Here is a 16764-nt window from a genome sequence, read left to right on the forward strand (position 1 = left end):
GGAACCTGGCCTGGCCGCCCTCCAGTGGGCTCGGATCAGGTGATGATCCCGGCGTCATACAGGGCCGTGCAGTCAGGAACCAGAGCACATCCAAAGGATGGCGATAAATGAAAACGTTTGCAGAGAAACAAAAAAAAGGGGCGCCTGGGTGGCTCAGTCGGTTGAACGTCCGACTTCAGCTCAGGTCATGATCTCACGGTTTGTGAGTTCAAGCCCCGCGTCAGGCTCTGTGCTGATGGCTCAGAGCCTGGAGCCTGCCCACTCATATTCTGTCTGTCTGTCTCTCTCTCTCAAAAATAAACAAACATTAAAAAAAAGTTTAAAAAAAATAAATAAAATTAAAAAAAGAAAGAAAGAAAAGGAAGGAAAAACTAGTCCACTATTTGTAAAACCGTCTCAGGAGTAGCCTCCGTTGCCTGAGGGAGTCGTGTGTGGCCGTGGAGAGACCACCCACGCTTATCTCTGGGGAGCGAGATAAGGAGAAGTAGGAAATCTCTGAGAGAAATCTTCTCATGGAGCTCAACGTTCACTCTAATGGCTTATGTTTTTCTTTTTCTTTTTTTAACGTTTATTTTTGAGACAGAGACAGAGCATGAACGGGGGAGGGTCAGAGAGAGGGAGACACAGAATCTGAAACAGGCTCCAGGCTCTGAGCCGTCATCACAGAGCCTGACGCGGGGCTCGAACTCACAGACTGTGAGATCGTGACCCGAGCCGAAGTCGGATGCTTCACCGACTGAGCCACCCAGGCGCCCCTATGTTTTCCTTTTTCTTAGCCTGTGTTACATTCACAGTAAGAGGACTGAGACAGAATTTGGCTGAAAGATTTGAAGGGCTAAACCTCTTTGGCTAAAGAAGTTCAGGGCCAAGTGCGTGTGAGACCGAAGAGACGTGAATGGAGAGGAACCACCCGTGTGCCTGCTGTTACCCTACACCTGCTGGGCCAGCCCTCGGGCGTGGGTTTAAGGTCTGACTACATTGCGTGCTGACTGGGTGGCCTGCATTTGCCACACATCGGTGACCAACATTTGCAGGCGAGAGGCCAGTATGGCCGACACTGGATGACACTGCTCACCGCTTCCTCCAGAGTAGCCGGAGGGACGGAAACCGGGTGCAGAGTGCTCTCTGCAGGGTCCTACCGAGACGCAGTCCCACATCTGCCTTCTCCTGGGACTTCCTCCCTGCCGAGTCTTGTCCGCCTCACGGAACCCCCTCCTGGGCGCTCTCTCAGGGACTTCTGCTTCACTGACGGCCGCCTCGTTAAACAGACCATGCCGACTCCGTGGCCTGCTGCTCCGGGTCCAGCCCGGGCTGCCTTGTGAGCTTCTGACTTGTAAACAGCCTCTCTGCTGACTGACAAAGGGAGAAAGGGACGCAGCTGCGTGTGGGAAGGTCAGGGAGCAGAAGGGAGCCCGGGGAGCTCCCTGGAGCCTTGGTAAACGTGGGAGTCCGGCGAAAGGCTCTGAGTCCAGCTCTGGGGCCGCTGAGTGACAGGAGCGGAGTCTGCCCCTAGATTCTCGACTTGCGGCCCAAGGACTAACGTGAACGACGAACAGATATCACGGAGATCCAGCAGGCAGTTCGCGTCATTGATCCGATCGTGTATTCGTTAGAAATTTATTTTAGTGTCCATCACATCCAGGCCCTGGATTCCCTGAATAAACTCCTGACAGCTGTCTCATTCAGAAAGTCTGACGAACTGAAACATCATTGGCAGATCTTTTTAAACCAAACATGCTCTGTTAAGCTTTTAAAAAACTAAGAACCCTTACGATTTTAGGTCTCGAAGCGTCCTACCTTCAGCTTTGGTAACAGTGGCAATCATTCGGGGCTCCCTTATTTAACAGTCACTTGGGTCATTTCAGACACCTGCACGGAAACATTAAGCCGGAGGGGAAAGAGGACTCTCCGTTTGAGAAACGAGGGGAGAATGCTAGGGAGGTTCTTCTCAGTCCACGAGGTTACGATCTCACGCCGCGCGTGAGCGAGTCACGGAAGGGTAAAGTGGAATGGAGTTAACAGGAAGTGACGTCTTATGAAATAGATATACAAAATTTAATCCCTTTGGTTTAAAATGCATCTTCGGTGATACAGTGAAAAACAACAAACAAGACAAAAACTAACTTCGTAACACAAAATATAAAATAGCCATGACCCGTGTCCCATGGTACCTTATCTTAGAAAACCAGCAATTTAATTTAGTTCACATACTTCATTAGGACAGTTTAACGTAAAAATGCAACTACAAGTCCTACTTACACAGATGACCTACTCTAGCTCCCTGAACCTACATACCCGTGATTGTACTTGTTATAAAATTACACTCTTTAGTACATTTATATATTTCAACACGTGTACAAATTGTTCCCCTGCCAGAGTAATACAGTCTCATGCACTCATGAGCGCGTTCCAGAATGGTCTGCAGCACACAAGGTGCTCGAAGCCTGAAGGCTCTGGAACACGATGAACTAGGAATCACTTCGCGTAACAGGAGGATGAGGAAGGACTCCATTCAGGGGTCGTCTCACTGAGGCCGCGATAATCGCAGCAGGTGTTAGAATTACTGCGTGTTCACTCTCGTGGGGACACACGATTGAGAACGGCATGCGCAGCAGACGGGAAATGCGCCGGCGTTCTTCCTTTACTTCGTTCGCTAGGGCAGCAATCCGAATAACCAACCGCATTCTCAAGAGCAAACAGACTCTCTGCCGTTTGGGCAGGTTTGGCCGTGCTCTGGGAGGACCGCTGTTGGCAGGACGCAGACGAGGCGTTTTGGTGGGTTCCACCAAGCACAGGACTCGGTCTGCTTGGTATACGTTACCGAAAATAACTTAACCTTTCGTCTAGGGAAAGTCTGCAAGGTAGACCTTGTTGCATCTCTTTGCTGTATGTACAGACGCCGTGTTTATATATTATCTATTTGTATAAGACACGTATATACACATTTACAGACACAGGCCTTCAAAAACGTATTGCACTTATATACAATGCAGCGTTAGCTTAACTGATTCACACTGTCACCCATTTAGGTTCTTCATGAGAAAGGCAGGTGATATGTTCAAGAAAGTGGCACGGGGAGATTTCAGGAACATGCCCTACTTGAGTAAACATTTTCTGGAGGCGGAGAGGCTGAGGGAGAAAGGGCGCACCCCCCCTCCTCTTGGGGCGCCGCTCCCCCTACCCTGAGGCAGTCGGTCACGCTGAGCTCGGGCAAGGGCACAGCACCCTGAAAGCCAAGCCCGCTGCCTTTTCTGACTTGCACTGGTGAGCAGGCCCACTAACATTGAAGAGACAAACAGTCCAGTATTTTTATATAAATAACGTAGCAGATATTCTAAAGGTTCCCAGAGAGTCTATTAGATCTTGGAATAAAGGTTTCACTTTTAATCCTAAGTATTTATATCAGAAGATTCAAATATGATGGCATATGGATTCCTCGGCTGCCTGAAAAACGCCAGGGCGGCGTGTGGAACGCTATCTACCAGCCAAACGCAACGCCGTCTCCAACTCGAAAGGAGTCCCTTCCGCCGGCATCCGCCCACGCCTGCGATGCACCTGCTTCCGGTGGGTAAGACCTACGTGAGACCTTCATGAACTCGCTGGGGGGGGGGGGGCGGTGTGCCCTTAGATCTCAGTGAGGGTGAGTTTGTACGACCCCCCCACTTCCTCAATCTGCAGCTGGAAGGTGTCTTCATTGGAGTAATGCTTCACGATGTTGTCGTCCATGTTCACCAGAATCCTGGAAGACGAGCGAGACCCTTGTGCTCATCCCTGCCCGACGGCGAGCCAGACCCGGTTTCCCAGTCAGCGCTGCCGCTTACTGGCTGCAGCACGGGAGGTGCGTCATTTACAAAACCTCCCTGAGCCTCGATCCCCTCATCCGTGGAACGGGGGGTAACCACGGTGCCTACCTTGAGGGGCTCAAGTAAAGCGCTTATAACAGCGCGGGGCCTGGGGGAAAACAAACCGCGCCAGCCTCTTCCCTGTTACCACTTCGGCACGTGGTCACGACTCGATACGCAGGAGCCCTCACGACACACGAACTACGTCTGCGGGAGCAGCACCGCGCCGGGCCGGCTTCCCAAGGCGCATCGGTAAAATTAACCTACGGGATCTGAAGCCACGGCTCCCCGACAAGTCATCTTCCCTGGCAACATATCCTCAAAGTTTAACCGAACTGCTAGTAAGTCCAACGCTCCCTGGTAGGCCCATCGAGAAAGTTCCAATTAGGACCTGCCTTAGAATTAAGCCACACTCGGCTCACCCATGTCAAACAGCACAGACGCTCAAGTGAAACGGGACTAAAAATGTTCATTTCTGGACGAGGCAGCAACGTCCCGTGATTGAAAACACGATCCAGGACAGGAGAATACAGAAGGAGCAGAGACCGAGCCGGAACCAGGGCCTTGGCACTGACCTCTGCCCGACCGTGGCCGCGGCTCAGGCTCTCTGCACCTCAGCTGCCTTGCGTGTGAACTCCTGACTTACTGAACATCACACCAGCTCAGAGGGCAGTGTGGGAACTTAGCGTGCGAAGTGCCCGATCGGGTGCCTGCCTCACGATGAGGGCTCAGTAAACGGGGTAGCGACTGTGGTTACCCTGCCTAAATCTCGTACTGGGCTCTGGGATCTGGAGCCATTTCACTGCTGCCAAGCAAGGCAAGAGCACATAAAAATTTTGCTTGGAAAAAAAAGATCCACAAAGTTGTCTCAGAAAGGTAGATCAATTTCGTGTGGATAACTTAAGAAAAAATACATCCTCGCATTCACGTCTGTACAACTCCTTCTAGACTGGGCACAAACGCACGTGAATAGCGTCCATGTGACGGGAGACTGATGTTATTTACGGGGAGGAGAAATGCCAGTTAATGCTTACCCTTTTTTACATTTCTTGAATATTTTCCCAATCTTGTCATGGGGCACATCATACTTGTCTGAGATCTAAAAGAACCAAGAAAAATAATTACAAAATGCTAATCTCATGGCTTTAAAACACAAACTATAAATACTGTGCCCAGTCACTCAGCTTTCTGTCTTTCAAAAATGCATGTGCAAAGACATACACGAAACCACGCATATCCCCGGGGGGTGGGGGTGGGGGCGGGGGCGTTACCTGCCTTTGGAGGGGCTGCAATCAGGTGCCTGTCACTTCCCCCCAGTTTGCTGAAGTCCCTAAGTGTCCTGTATGGTCATCCTTTTAGAAAACGAACACTTTATAGAGAGCTTTAGGTTTATACACAATTGAGCAGAAAGCACACAGCTGCACACCCACCGGACCCTGGGTGCCACCATCTCACGTCCCTGCGGGGCTTTCGCCGTCCGTGAGGAGCCAACATCGCTCCAGCATCATAACTAGCATCCACAGTTCCCATTAGGTTCACACTCTCGGGCTTTTGAGAAGCGTGTAAGGGCACGTAGCCACACCGTCACGAGTATTCTGATCAAGTGTAGAAATCAACACAAGTGACTGTCCTCATCAGCAGAGACCCTCCCTTCGAGTACCACGGGACGCGGTGACGACGGACGAGCGTCCGGCACAAAGCAGGAGTTCGCTTCCAGAAGGAAACAAACATTTCAATGTCCCACAGCCCACAGGAAACGTCCAAGTCCCTGATCACAAGCCAGGAAGGGCGCCTCGGTCAGATCTACCCGAGGCCTCTCCAGGGAGAACACAGACTTTCAGGAAACCATCAGGGCTCCGGCCCCTGTGGCTGCAGCCGCTGGGGTGGGGCCCTCCGCCCCTCCCGGGCCCCAGCTCCCCCACCCCCCTTGCTACCGTCGGAGAGGGTCCACACGGAGCAGGGAAATCAGTACAGGGCCAAGTCTGCAGGCTTCCTACGAGCGCCCAGAGGCTATCTTGAGAGAGAGAGGATGAATTAATCCAAGGATGAGCGGACTCCGTCTGGGCCAAATGCTTTATTCAGAATTGTGCAGACCATCCCTAACCTGGGGCCACAGCTGACCTTCCATACGAAGAGCAGAACTCAAGGCGGCACGGAGAAAGGCCAGAAGGCCAGCCTTCGGACCGCTTTCGGGCTCACAAAACACCCCTTTCAGCCCACATCCAAGCTCTCGTACAAACAGATCCACTTCCTTTTGTTTTAAAAAAATGATCAATGTTCATCTTTCAATTTTTTTAATGATTTTTTTAAAAGTTTATTTATTTCGAGAGAGCGAGAGAGCGAATGCACGAGCAAGGGAGGGGCGGAGAGAGAGGGAGGGAAAGAGAGAGAGGGAGGGAAAGAGGGAGAGAGAGAATCCCAAGCAGGCTCTGCGCTGCGAGCACAGAGCCTCATGCAGGCCTCGAACTCGCAAGCCGTGAGATGGTGACCTGAGCCGAAGCTGGACGCTTAACCGACTGAGCCGCCCAGGCGCCCCAAACAAATCCACCTCTTTTCTGTATCACTGGCTAGTAATTCCTCGGGTGTTTGTGGAACGTCCACTAGGAAACCCCAGCCCCAAGAGGCACGTGACACTGACAAATTCTCTACGGGCTACAAGCAAGTTGTATCTGCACAGTAAAGTCTCGACCATTCTCATTTCTTCTCTCTCCATAATTAAGAGTTTGCGTGGTTCTAAATGAGGAAGACAAGGTAAGAAAGGGTAACCGAGGAGAAATCGCAGGAAGCTGAAGAACAACACAAAGCAGAGGCTAACGGTGGCACTGGCTGTGGTGGGGGAAGGAAATATGCTGGGAGATGCCCCTGAGCTCAGGGCCCCCGAGAGACCGTGGTTCCCCCAGTCCTCGTCCCTGTACCCCCCCACTTTCTTTTTCTTCACTGCATTTATCAGTGTCTGGAAAATTACTTATTAGTTTCCTTGCCCATTTAAAAAAATTTTCTTTTTCTTATTTTTAGAGAGAGAGAGAGGGCACACGTGAGCCAGGGAGAGGGGCGGAGGGAGGGAGAGAGAATCTTCAGCAGGCTCCACACTAAGGGCTCAATCCCATGATCCTGGGGTGACGACCCGGGCCGAAATCAAGAGTCAGACGCTCAACCTGCCGAGCCACCCGGGCGCTCCTTCTCTGCCTATTTTATTGTCCCCACCTTCCTAACTAGCACCCAAACTCCATTTGGCAATGTGTCACTTACTCTTGTAACTCGAGAAGCCGGAACGCTATCCGGCATAAGGCAGATGCTTAACAAATATTGTTAACTGAATTGAACGCACCGCAGCTGCCCGGAGAACCAGAGGAAACAGGTTTCTAGCCCAGTTACGCACATGCTCTGAGCTCAAAGATGCCTATGACCTACAGGGGGCTGGTAAATATCAGGATACAGTGTAGATTCCTTGAATTTTGTCCTGGCGCAAAGCCAAAATGGGCTCCTTCTCATGCCATCTCTTGCTGAAGTCCCAGAAGGCCCGGCTGGGGTAACTTTATTCACTGCTGAGGTCTTGTGAGAAAGACTTACGGTTATCACGGGCTACACGTCTACATTTTCAAAAATGGGCTTTGGGTAAGGACTTGACGTGAGCTCCGTCGTTCCCCAGGATCGGGCGTCTCAAAGGTCGACCAAGGAGCCACTGTTTTTATGTATGAAATTTTCAAAGATCTCTATTTGATTAAAAATAATTTTTGTGCGTGTCTAAATGGTTTGTTAAATGGCAATCTGCTTTTAACCAAGTATGTAACAAACTACGACACGGATCAGGGTGCCCGGGTGGCTCGGTCGGTTAAGAGTCCGTCTTCGGCTCAGGTCACGATCTCACAGTCAGTGTGAGTCCCCCATCGAGCTCCATGCGGACGGTGTGGAGGCTGCTTCGAATTCTCTCTCTTCCCCGCCCTCTCTCTACTCCTTCCCCCACTTGCACTCTCTCAAAATAGTTAAACCTAAAAAAAGAGTAGAATGTTTAAAAAAACAAACGAACAAGCAAAAACCACTGCGCCGACCATCGCAAAAGCACTCAATTCAGGGGGCGCCTGGGTAGCTCAGTCGGTTGAGCATCCGACTTCAGCTCAGGTCACGACCTCACGGTGAGTGAGTTCGAGCCCTTGCATCAGGCTTGCTGCTGACAGTGCAAGAGCCTGCTTGGGGTCCTCTGTCCCCCTCTCTCTCTGCCCCGCCCCCAAATATATAAAACATTAAAAAAAAAAACCCAAAAACAAAAGCACTCAATTCAGTTCAGTGGACATCACTCAGAGGTTACCGTCTGCCAACTAGTGTGCTGGGTGAGACCCTGTGAGACCCGGCGGGGATGGCCCGGCAGATGACTCAGGGCCACGTGTGGCTGGATGAAACGTGGGCCGTGCCACACAGCACAGGCTGCAGAGATTTCAGTATAACAGAGAATCTGGAAGGTCTGATAAAGTTTGTTTCAGAGAAAACTTCTACTTAAGCGGGTTTTACTTTCGAAAGAGGGTTTCCAAGTTTCCACTACTTACGGCCTCCATCAAGCCTTTCAAAGACGGAGTCTTAAGCATCAGGGCATCGAAGACTTCCTCTGACTCCTTCCGCACATACAGCAGCACTAATTCCCAGCCAGGAGTACAGCAGCGGGGAGAGAGAAAGGACGCGGTTATTCATATGAGCCAAATAAGAGACTCTGGAGAGCGGTTGAAATCAAAAGAGGCATCTGCATCAGGAACGGTAAACATGAACCCAAATCGACTCCATCTTGAGGAACATGGCTCTCAGCTTCTTGCAACTCTGCTGGAAGCCCAAGCTTCAAGCCAAGAGCTGGCCTGATGGAAGAATGCTTGAGAAAGTCAAGCCAGACAGGGTTGGTTTGAGCAATTCATGCTCTTGACAGAGTCAGAATTCCCTTCTACCTGAAAGCTCCCACAAGAAATGTGAACCAACGCACCTCTCTTTGGTTCTTCCACCCGAGTCAGCTTAGCGGGAGTTGGAATGGCAAAGTCATCCTCTGATCCGTACGGACCCCTTTTCAAGTTAGACCTGCGGGCAGTCCAAACGAGGCGATCAGTGACGCCGACTGAAAACATCGCTTGCGGGAACAAAAGAGAGATTTAGGGTACGTCACCGAAGTTTAGATTTAACACGACCTTGGTTCTTTGCCTGGTCCAGCTTCCTCAGTCTGTGGATGAAAACCTGAGGCCCAAGGGAAGACAGTGACCGAACCAGCTCACACAACTCAATGGCAGAGCTGGGACTACACTCAGGTCACCTGCCAGACACCCTCCACTGCTCTCACACTAGATCAAGCTGCCTTCTCAGGAACGCAGGGCTTCTTCTCAGGAAACATTTTATGGAGGAGGTAGGACCTGAGATACGTACGTCAAGGTGCTAACAGAGGAGAGAACACGTCAACCGAGGGGGGAAGGGTAGCCACAGAGCCGGGCTGGCTAAGATACGATGCCCTGCAGGAAGACAAATCCAGAAGGCTGGACTCTACTATGGAATGCCTTGATCATCTGGCTATAGGAATTTCCGACTTAATGCTGCAGGCATTTAGGGAATCTCTCAAAGGTTCGTGAGACGAGAATGCTGTACTCAAAGCGTGTGTGTGGTGGAGACTGGAGGGGATTCCGGGACCCGCAGCAGAACCTGGGAGGGGACCGTGGAGACCATCACAGCATAAAATCCCAAAGGGTCAGAATACAGTAGTGTCTGTGCAAAGAAAGAGGGGAAGGAGACACCGCTGAGGACTGAGTGGTTCCGAGGCTCAGTCACAGGGTGCAAGTTCTACGCCGTGAGGGAGGTCAGTGGGGGCGAGCGGGGAAACAGTCCCGTAACTGGAAGTGAAGAAAGGGAGTGCTTGGTTTTGAGCAGAACGACACTTCAAGCACAGGGATTGGGCCTTAAAATACTCAGCGTGTCCGTCTCAGTTGCCGGCACATCCAGACCTCCCCTGAGAGCACACGAGGAGTTAGAGGCAGTGGAGGACTGGCCTTCGGACAAAAAGGCTCCATAGGCAACGTGGGTCTGAAGGGGGAGCCCGGAAGAGGGGACCGGCCCCTCAACATGGTAGAGCGCTGAGGAGGGGGTCTGGGGGCGCGGGCAGTCAGGACCCGAGCGGACCAAGGAGGGCGCCCGTGTGCTGGGGGAGGGGGGTGACGACAACGGCGCGAGAGTCAGGAGCACACCCAGGGCCGGGCTCCCTCTGGAGAAGGAGCAGGTTCTCAAGCTGGGAAGGGAAAACACAAGCCCCTGGAAGACATCGTGCCTGAAGGCGCGAGGAAGGCGCTCCAGGAGCTGGGGGCAGGGTCACGTCAGGGGACCCAGGGGCGGCTTGAAGGGGTCCGCCGACCTACTGCGACAATGCGAGCAAGTAAATGACGTGCGACTTGTTGAATAAAGTGGGAAACCAGGAGCCCGTACCGATATAAAGAAAAAAATGAGTAAATTCAAAGTCTGATGAGGAATGAGATCTTTAACAGCCACAAAGCACCTCCCCACAAACCACTGACTACAAAATAGCTTCGCGGGGGAGAAGCCTGGCAGACGCGGCCTTGATCCAGTGATCCGAGTGAACAGCACGAGCAGGGGGTAACACGGAAACTATGCCACCTGACAGGACGCACAGAGGATGCACCATTATGTCTGCGAAATTCCTGCCGAGGTGCAGAGTCCTCTGAATCTAATCATGAGAAAACAACGAACAAACCCAAACTGAAGGACATTCTAAGCAACGGGTTTCTAATCTTCAGAAGTAGTGGGTCAGGAAAGTCAAGGAGAGACTGGACTGTCTGAGGCTGAAGGAGACAACTGAATACACGGGGTCGGAATCGGATCCTTTTACAACCGGCAAAACTCGAATGGGGAACGAGGACTGGCTGGGACTAATGTCTTGTTAATATCCCGACTCTGTTATGTGGGAGACTGTCCTCGTTTGCAAGAAATACACAAGTGTTTAGGAATGGTGGGTCACCGAGTTTGCAAAGGACTCAGGAAAAAATTAGTACTTTGTATTATACTTGCAATTTTTCTGTAAGTTTGAGATTGTTTACAGATAAAAAGAACCTGTTAAATAAAACAGGGGCACCCGGCTGGCTCAGTGGGTTAAGCATCCAACTTTGGCTCAGGTCATGATCTCGAGGTTTGTGAGTTCGAGCCCCGCAGCGCAGAGCCCGCTTTGGATCCCCGTCCCCCCCCTTCTTTGTCCCTCCCCTGCTCATGCTCTCTCTTCCTCTCTCAAAAATAAACAAACATTTAAACAAAATAAAACAAAACAGAAGCCTTACCCTTCACCCTCCAGTTCTTCTGAGGCCAGAGGAAGGACCTAAAACCAAAAAAATAGACAGCTTTTCAAGTATATGCTCAAACTATTTCAGACCATTAAGTGACTTATTCCTAAAATGAAAATAATTTTGAATTTGACCAACCTCGTCCACCATCCTTTAGCCTTATTTTTCAATTACCAGATTCTTACAGGTATCTTGAACTCCTCTAAGCCAGCGGCTGGGAAACTGTGGCCCACGAGCCGAGTCTGGCCCAATGCCTGTTTATATAAATAAAGTACGTAGCGGCAAACAGCCACACTCAGTCACTGGCATGCTGTTTATGGCTGTTTTGGCACTACAATGGCAGAGCTGAACAGTCACGTCAGACACTGTGCAACCCCAAAAGCCTGCAATATTTACTATTGGAGCCTTTACAGAGAAAGTTGGCTGACCCCCTGCTCACCAGAAGCTTCTCATTAGAAACTGGATACACCGGCAATGCCCCCCACCCCCACCCCAGAACTCTAACTAAAGTCATGAGCCCAGAGAAATCTGGGCACCAAGTGCACGGCAGGGTCTCTTCTGCATACTTTTTTGAGCTCTGCACAGAAAGCAGGCTCCACTCTATGCAAGCTGTTATCTCTACGAGGCTTCTGCTCAAAGCAGGGTGTGGCTAGTTTCACATCAGTTGCCAAGGTCCGGTGACCCATGTGCCGACTGCGATTCAGTAACCAAAACCACGAAAAGAGCCTTTGGGCGTTCTTTCTGCCCTCAGGGCCTCTACCCTAGGGACTCCTCTGGCTTTTCCCTCCTGCCCAGAACCACACGAGTTAAATCCACAAGATCACAGACTCAGACTTCAAATTATGTTACTATTCCGGCATCTTTAAATGAACAAAGATACAAATACGCACGTACAGAGTGAAGCTGCCGCTGACGGGCTTGGTCCCGCATTTCTGTCAACAGTGCTTACACACACTTCCCAACTGAATGTTCCAGACAGCTGACCCGTAACACTGGTCAAACCTCGCTAAATTTTGGCCTCTGTTTACAACGAACGCCAAAGCCCTTCTCTGTGTCGAGTCTTAGTTCCTCACCACCGCCCCGGGATCCGGGATCCTGGTTACTTACGTGAGTTCCCCGCTGAAGGTTGGCAAAGTGCACATCGGGAATGAAAAGGACAGGCTGAGTGTCCAGATCAACAAAGGGTTTGAAAACCGTGATATCCATTCGTTTGTGAGAGGGAAGCAGTGGCACTTTGACGTCGGAAACTGAAAAAGAAAAAAAAAAACACAAAACGCGGACACCCTGGTCAACAGCTTATATACACAGACTAGATACAGGCCACAGAGCACTTTGCTCAGATTTAAGAAACTTAAACTGCAGCACTATATAAGGTACAGGTCACGTTGCCTAAACAAAGAAGAAAAGCACGGTTTATGTGAAGAAATGTGTTGCTTGTATTCATACTACAATCAATTGAACGTCTTACCAAAATCAGAGAAAAGGCTATTTTTAAATATAGACAGACACAGAAAGAAAATTTGAAGCAGCATGTTTAATTTCTGTCTGAAAGGCTAAAGCTTAAAACTGCATACACATAACTCAGAAGTAATTTCACCTTAGCTATCCTGATCAAACAGCTGACATTCTAACAGCAATGCACTCTGGTCTTTCAGAGCCCACCGCACCTTTAGACCTCCAACTTGACCTCAGAACTTAACCTTAGAGAAGCTCAAAATAAGTATGACTGTCTAGGTTTTTTATTTATTCAATTGTAGACTCCGTTTTCCCCTGTCATCTGCTCTGCAGTGCTCGGTGATGAGCCCTCCTGGGCGTCTGTACGTGGATGCCGGTCGGGGGGCCTGACCAATGTGCTACGGGGCAAAGGTCTGCTGAGCCAGACAGACTGTTCAGAGACCAGGTGCTAGCGGCCCACATACTGCCGATGGGACACTACTGCCACAGAGCAGCATTTTCTTTCCCTTGTAGTTGAGAGATACAGGATTTTGTGAATATGAACACTGGTTACATGGGAGGAAGGAAGGAAGGAAGGAAGGAAGGGAGGAAGGGAGGGAGGAAGGGAGGAAGGGAGGGAGGGAGGGGGAAGGGAAGGAGGAAGGAAGGAAGGGAAGGAAGGAAGGAAGGAAGGGAGGAAGGAAGAAAGGGAGGGAGGAAGGAAAGAAGGAAGGAAGGAAGGGAGGAAGGAAGAAAGGGAGGGAGGGAGGAAGGAAGGAAGACAGAAAGAAAGAAAGAAAGAAAGAAAGAAAGAAAGAAAGACTGAAAGCAAGCAAGCCTTTCCAGTGAAATGTCCAAACAGGAGCGCTACAGATTCTAAAATGTTAGAATACTGTATATAGGAAAACGACACTCATTCAGGAGTAAGACGTCCTGAATTCTCAAGGGCATTAGCATTATTCTTCAAAATCTAGACAAGTCCCAATTTTATCATCAGCTATTCAGATAGAATATGTGTTATTTTTCAGGACTGAAATCAGCAACCCGAACTAAAACTAACAGCCAAAATAGTCTGAACTCTGGAAAAACTCAAGAATCCTTTCCCGTAGTTCCGCGAGAAAATCCCTTAGTTCGGCCATTCGGCTGGTTTTATAACTGGTAAAGGAAGCAATGCTACCACTTCCCAGTACTAAGCATCCACGATTATATGTTCTGCTTGAAAACACAGTGGCCATTCTGAATGCAAAAGGTCTGAAACACTTGGCAGAAACATTTCTACTTACAGGCATTCAACTGGGAGCTGGGGTCAGTACACTTGCCTTTTCTTTTGCTTTGCTTTCGTTCTTCATCCCTGATTTTCCTTTCAGCTCCCTACAGGTCAAGAGAAGACAAGGCACGATTCTTTATCTGATCCTCTTTAAAATATTGAACCCTAATCTGACTAATGGGGAAAAAAAATCTCTGGAGATGAACGCTATTATTTATTATATTCATGGAGCTTATAGCGGTTTCCTCTAAAAAGCCTGTTCTTAAAACCATGCGTAACTATGTGAAACCATGGGGAAACAACATTTACTTAAAAAACCAATAAACAAAGCAAAATCCCCTCCACAATGCATGTGGTCAGGTTAAATGAAAAGCTGAGAAAATCTGCTAATGTACCACATTGCCTTCAAGAACATCAGAGACCGTTCCCATTGTCTGGCAGACAAGCTGACCCCTGCTTCGAGTGTACGTCCCTACGTGGGCAATGACATCACTGAAAGCTGGGATCCTGTCCAAGGACCTGGCATCAACCGAATGACAGATCTGACTGCTGTAACTCACAAGCGCAAGGATTTAACTAGAAATCTGCATCATCACTTCAAAGAGAAAAAGTGGACTCGTCGTCCGATAGAGGGAGCATATGTACACGCCGTGTATCGATTATATGAACGGCGGTGCCATGCAGTTGAACCCGCAAAAATAAAAAACCGTGTTACTAACAAACATGACCTGAAATTAAGCAAGTCCGTATAATAAAAAACACAACTACTAATTAATCATTTGACTTCATCTGGTAGCATTTATTTCTGGGTGGCATAGGTTTCTTTACAAAGTCACCCAGTTAAATATGAACAAGTAGCTTATTTTTCTGAAAATAAATTCCCTGACGGCAAAGAGAGGCAATAAAAATCATCCCACGGATCTTGGCACCATTATATAATAAAACCGAGTTTAAAAAACCAAACACAAACCCCCTCCTGACTCTTCTAGAAGGTGCTAATATACTAACATATTGGTAAACACACAACCTACTTTTAGAAACATTGTCATGTGATGCTGATCCAGCACCACCTTCTCGACATGGACACACAGGTAAGTAAGTCTGCTCTCCCCCCACCGTTGTACAGAGTTGGTCTGTGTCTCTCTCGGTCCCTTCCAACAGTTTAACAATAGCTCCATTCTGATGATAAATTACACTTCCCAAATGGTGGTTTTAAAACAATGGGACGTCTCCTCCCATAGTTATCAGATACCTCCATGAAGAATACGGGACTTCTGGGGCGCCTGGGTGGCTCAGTCGGTTGAGTGTCCGACTTCAGCTTGGGTCATGATCTCACAGTCTGTGGGTTCGAGCCCCGCGTCAGGCTCTGTGCTGACAGCTCAGAGCCTGGAGCCTGTTTCGGATTCTGTGTCTCCCTCTCTCTCTCTCTCCCCTGCTCGTGCTCTGTCTCTATCTCTCAAAAATAAACAAACGTAAAGAAAAAACTAAAAAAAAAAAAAAGAATACGGGACTTCCCCTTCCACTCAAGGTGGGTGCCTCACAGATCATTTACCCTCTACCCTGAACAGAAAAAAGATGGCTGCACACAGCAAGGATTTTTAAGGCCTGGGCTACCAGGCAACAAAGAGCAGGGCTCCCTGAAACGGGAAACCAGCAAGACGAGACCTCCAGGTGCGGACTGCCTTCACAACTCCCGGGCTGCAGCACAGGGAGGGGCGTCCACAGGTGGGCCCTGTCTAGGTTCCCTGGGTCGAGACAGAGTTGAAAATCCAGACAGATCAAGGAAGCAGGACAAAGTAGCAAAGGGAAAGAGTTACCCCAGGAAGGACTCCAGAGATCTGTGGAGGGTCCCCTCAAGTAGTCAGCAGAATACTGAGATAAATGGGTGTTATTATGAAAGTTACCCAAGGGTGGGGGGAAAGCCCTCAGTAAAGACGAGAAAACAGTGCCCGAAACTCACTGAAAATAGTGCCTGTTCCCGCCAGTCAGACTGGAGAAACTTAAAATTCACAGGGCAGTGGGTAGAACAGTCAGGAAATAAGTAGCTGACAGTGAGCACTGTTCCTGACCCACCTATCAAATCGTAACGGTGAGACCTGCAGGGGATCAAAATGTTTCCAAGTAACTTTACCTGCTCTCAGGACAAAGCTTGAGAAGATTCAGAGGATTACAAAACCATGCAGCACCTGACAAGATAAAGCTCACAATGTCTGGTGTCCAGTGAGATGGCCAGGCACGTAAGGAAGCAGGGAAACGTGACCGTCTGAGGAGGACAGCAAACCACTGAAAGCACCCAAAACGGACACAGAATTCGGGCAAGGACATTAACATGGTTACTATAACTGCATTCCGTATGTCCAAAAAGTCAGTGAAAAAACAACATATGGAGATATGAAAGATGTAAAACAGATCCAAACTGATCTTCCAGAGACGATAACTACAACGTCTTGAGATGAAAAACACACTGGATGGGATTAGGAGCAGGTCAGACAAGGCAAAGGCAAAGAGTGATGAACTTTACTTAGGACATTAGCACGGAAACTATGCAAAACGAATCAGAGACAGAAAGTCATCCTAGAAAATGAAAAGAGCACGAGTGAGCTGTGGGACTTTAAGGAGCTGTACACGTACGTGTGCAACTGGCATTCTCAAAGAAGGACACAAGAACAAACATATCTGAAGAAACAATGGCTGGAAGTTTTTTCAAATGGATGAAGACTATAAACACACAGATCCAAGAAGCTCAACAAACTCGAAGTACAAGAAATGTAAAGAAACACATCAAATTGTTCAAAACCAGTAAGAAGAGAAAAATCTAAAAAGGGTCACAGAAAAATAGGCACATTGAACAAAGATACCGATGAGAGCAGATTTCTCATTGGAAATGTAAGCCTGACAACAACAGAGTCATGTCTTT

At 49.1% G+C, this 16764-nt stretch overlaps 1 protein-coding gene across 5 annotated transcripts in view; it reads right to left on the reverse strand.

Moving 5' to 3' along the window:
• Positions 1 to 1603: 1603 nt before the first annotated feature.
• GRHL1 (grainyhead like transcription factor 1) overlaps positions 1604 to 16764 on the reverse strand; it is a 53563-nt gene continuing 38402 nt past the window's right edge. For 2 of the 5 annotated variants that reach the window (XM_049652538.1, XM_049652542.1), the window contains 7 exons: positions 13900 to 13951; positions 12254 to 12393; positions 11144 to 11181; positions 8806 to 8897; positions 8384 to 8469; positions 4877 to 4941; positions 1604 to 3739 (listed from right to left, as the gene is read on the reverse strand). In XM_049652538.1, the coding sequence (XP_049508495.1) occupies positions 3625 to 3739; positions 4877 to 4941; positions 8384 to 8469; positions 8806 to 8897; positions 11144 to 11181; positions 12254 to 12393; positions 13900 to 13951 (588 nt within the window). In that variant the 3' untranslated portion in view covers positions 1604 to 3624. The other 3 variants (XM_049652537.1, XM_049652541.1, XM_049652539.1) reach the window with 2 other exon arrangements.

The sequence above is a fragment of the Panthera uncia genome (genome assembly GCF_023721935.1).
Source record: "Panthera uncia isolate 11264 chromosome A3 unlocalized genomic scaffold, Puncia_PCG_1.0 HiC_scaffold_12, whole genome shotgun sequence".
In the NCBI taxonomy this organism is placed as follows: Eukaryota; Metazoa; Chordata; class Mammalia; order Carnivora; family Felidae; genus Panthera; species Panthera uncia.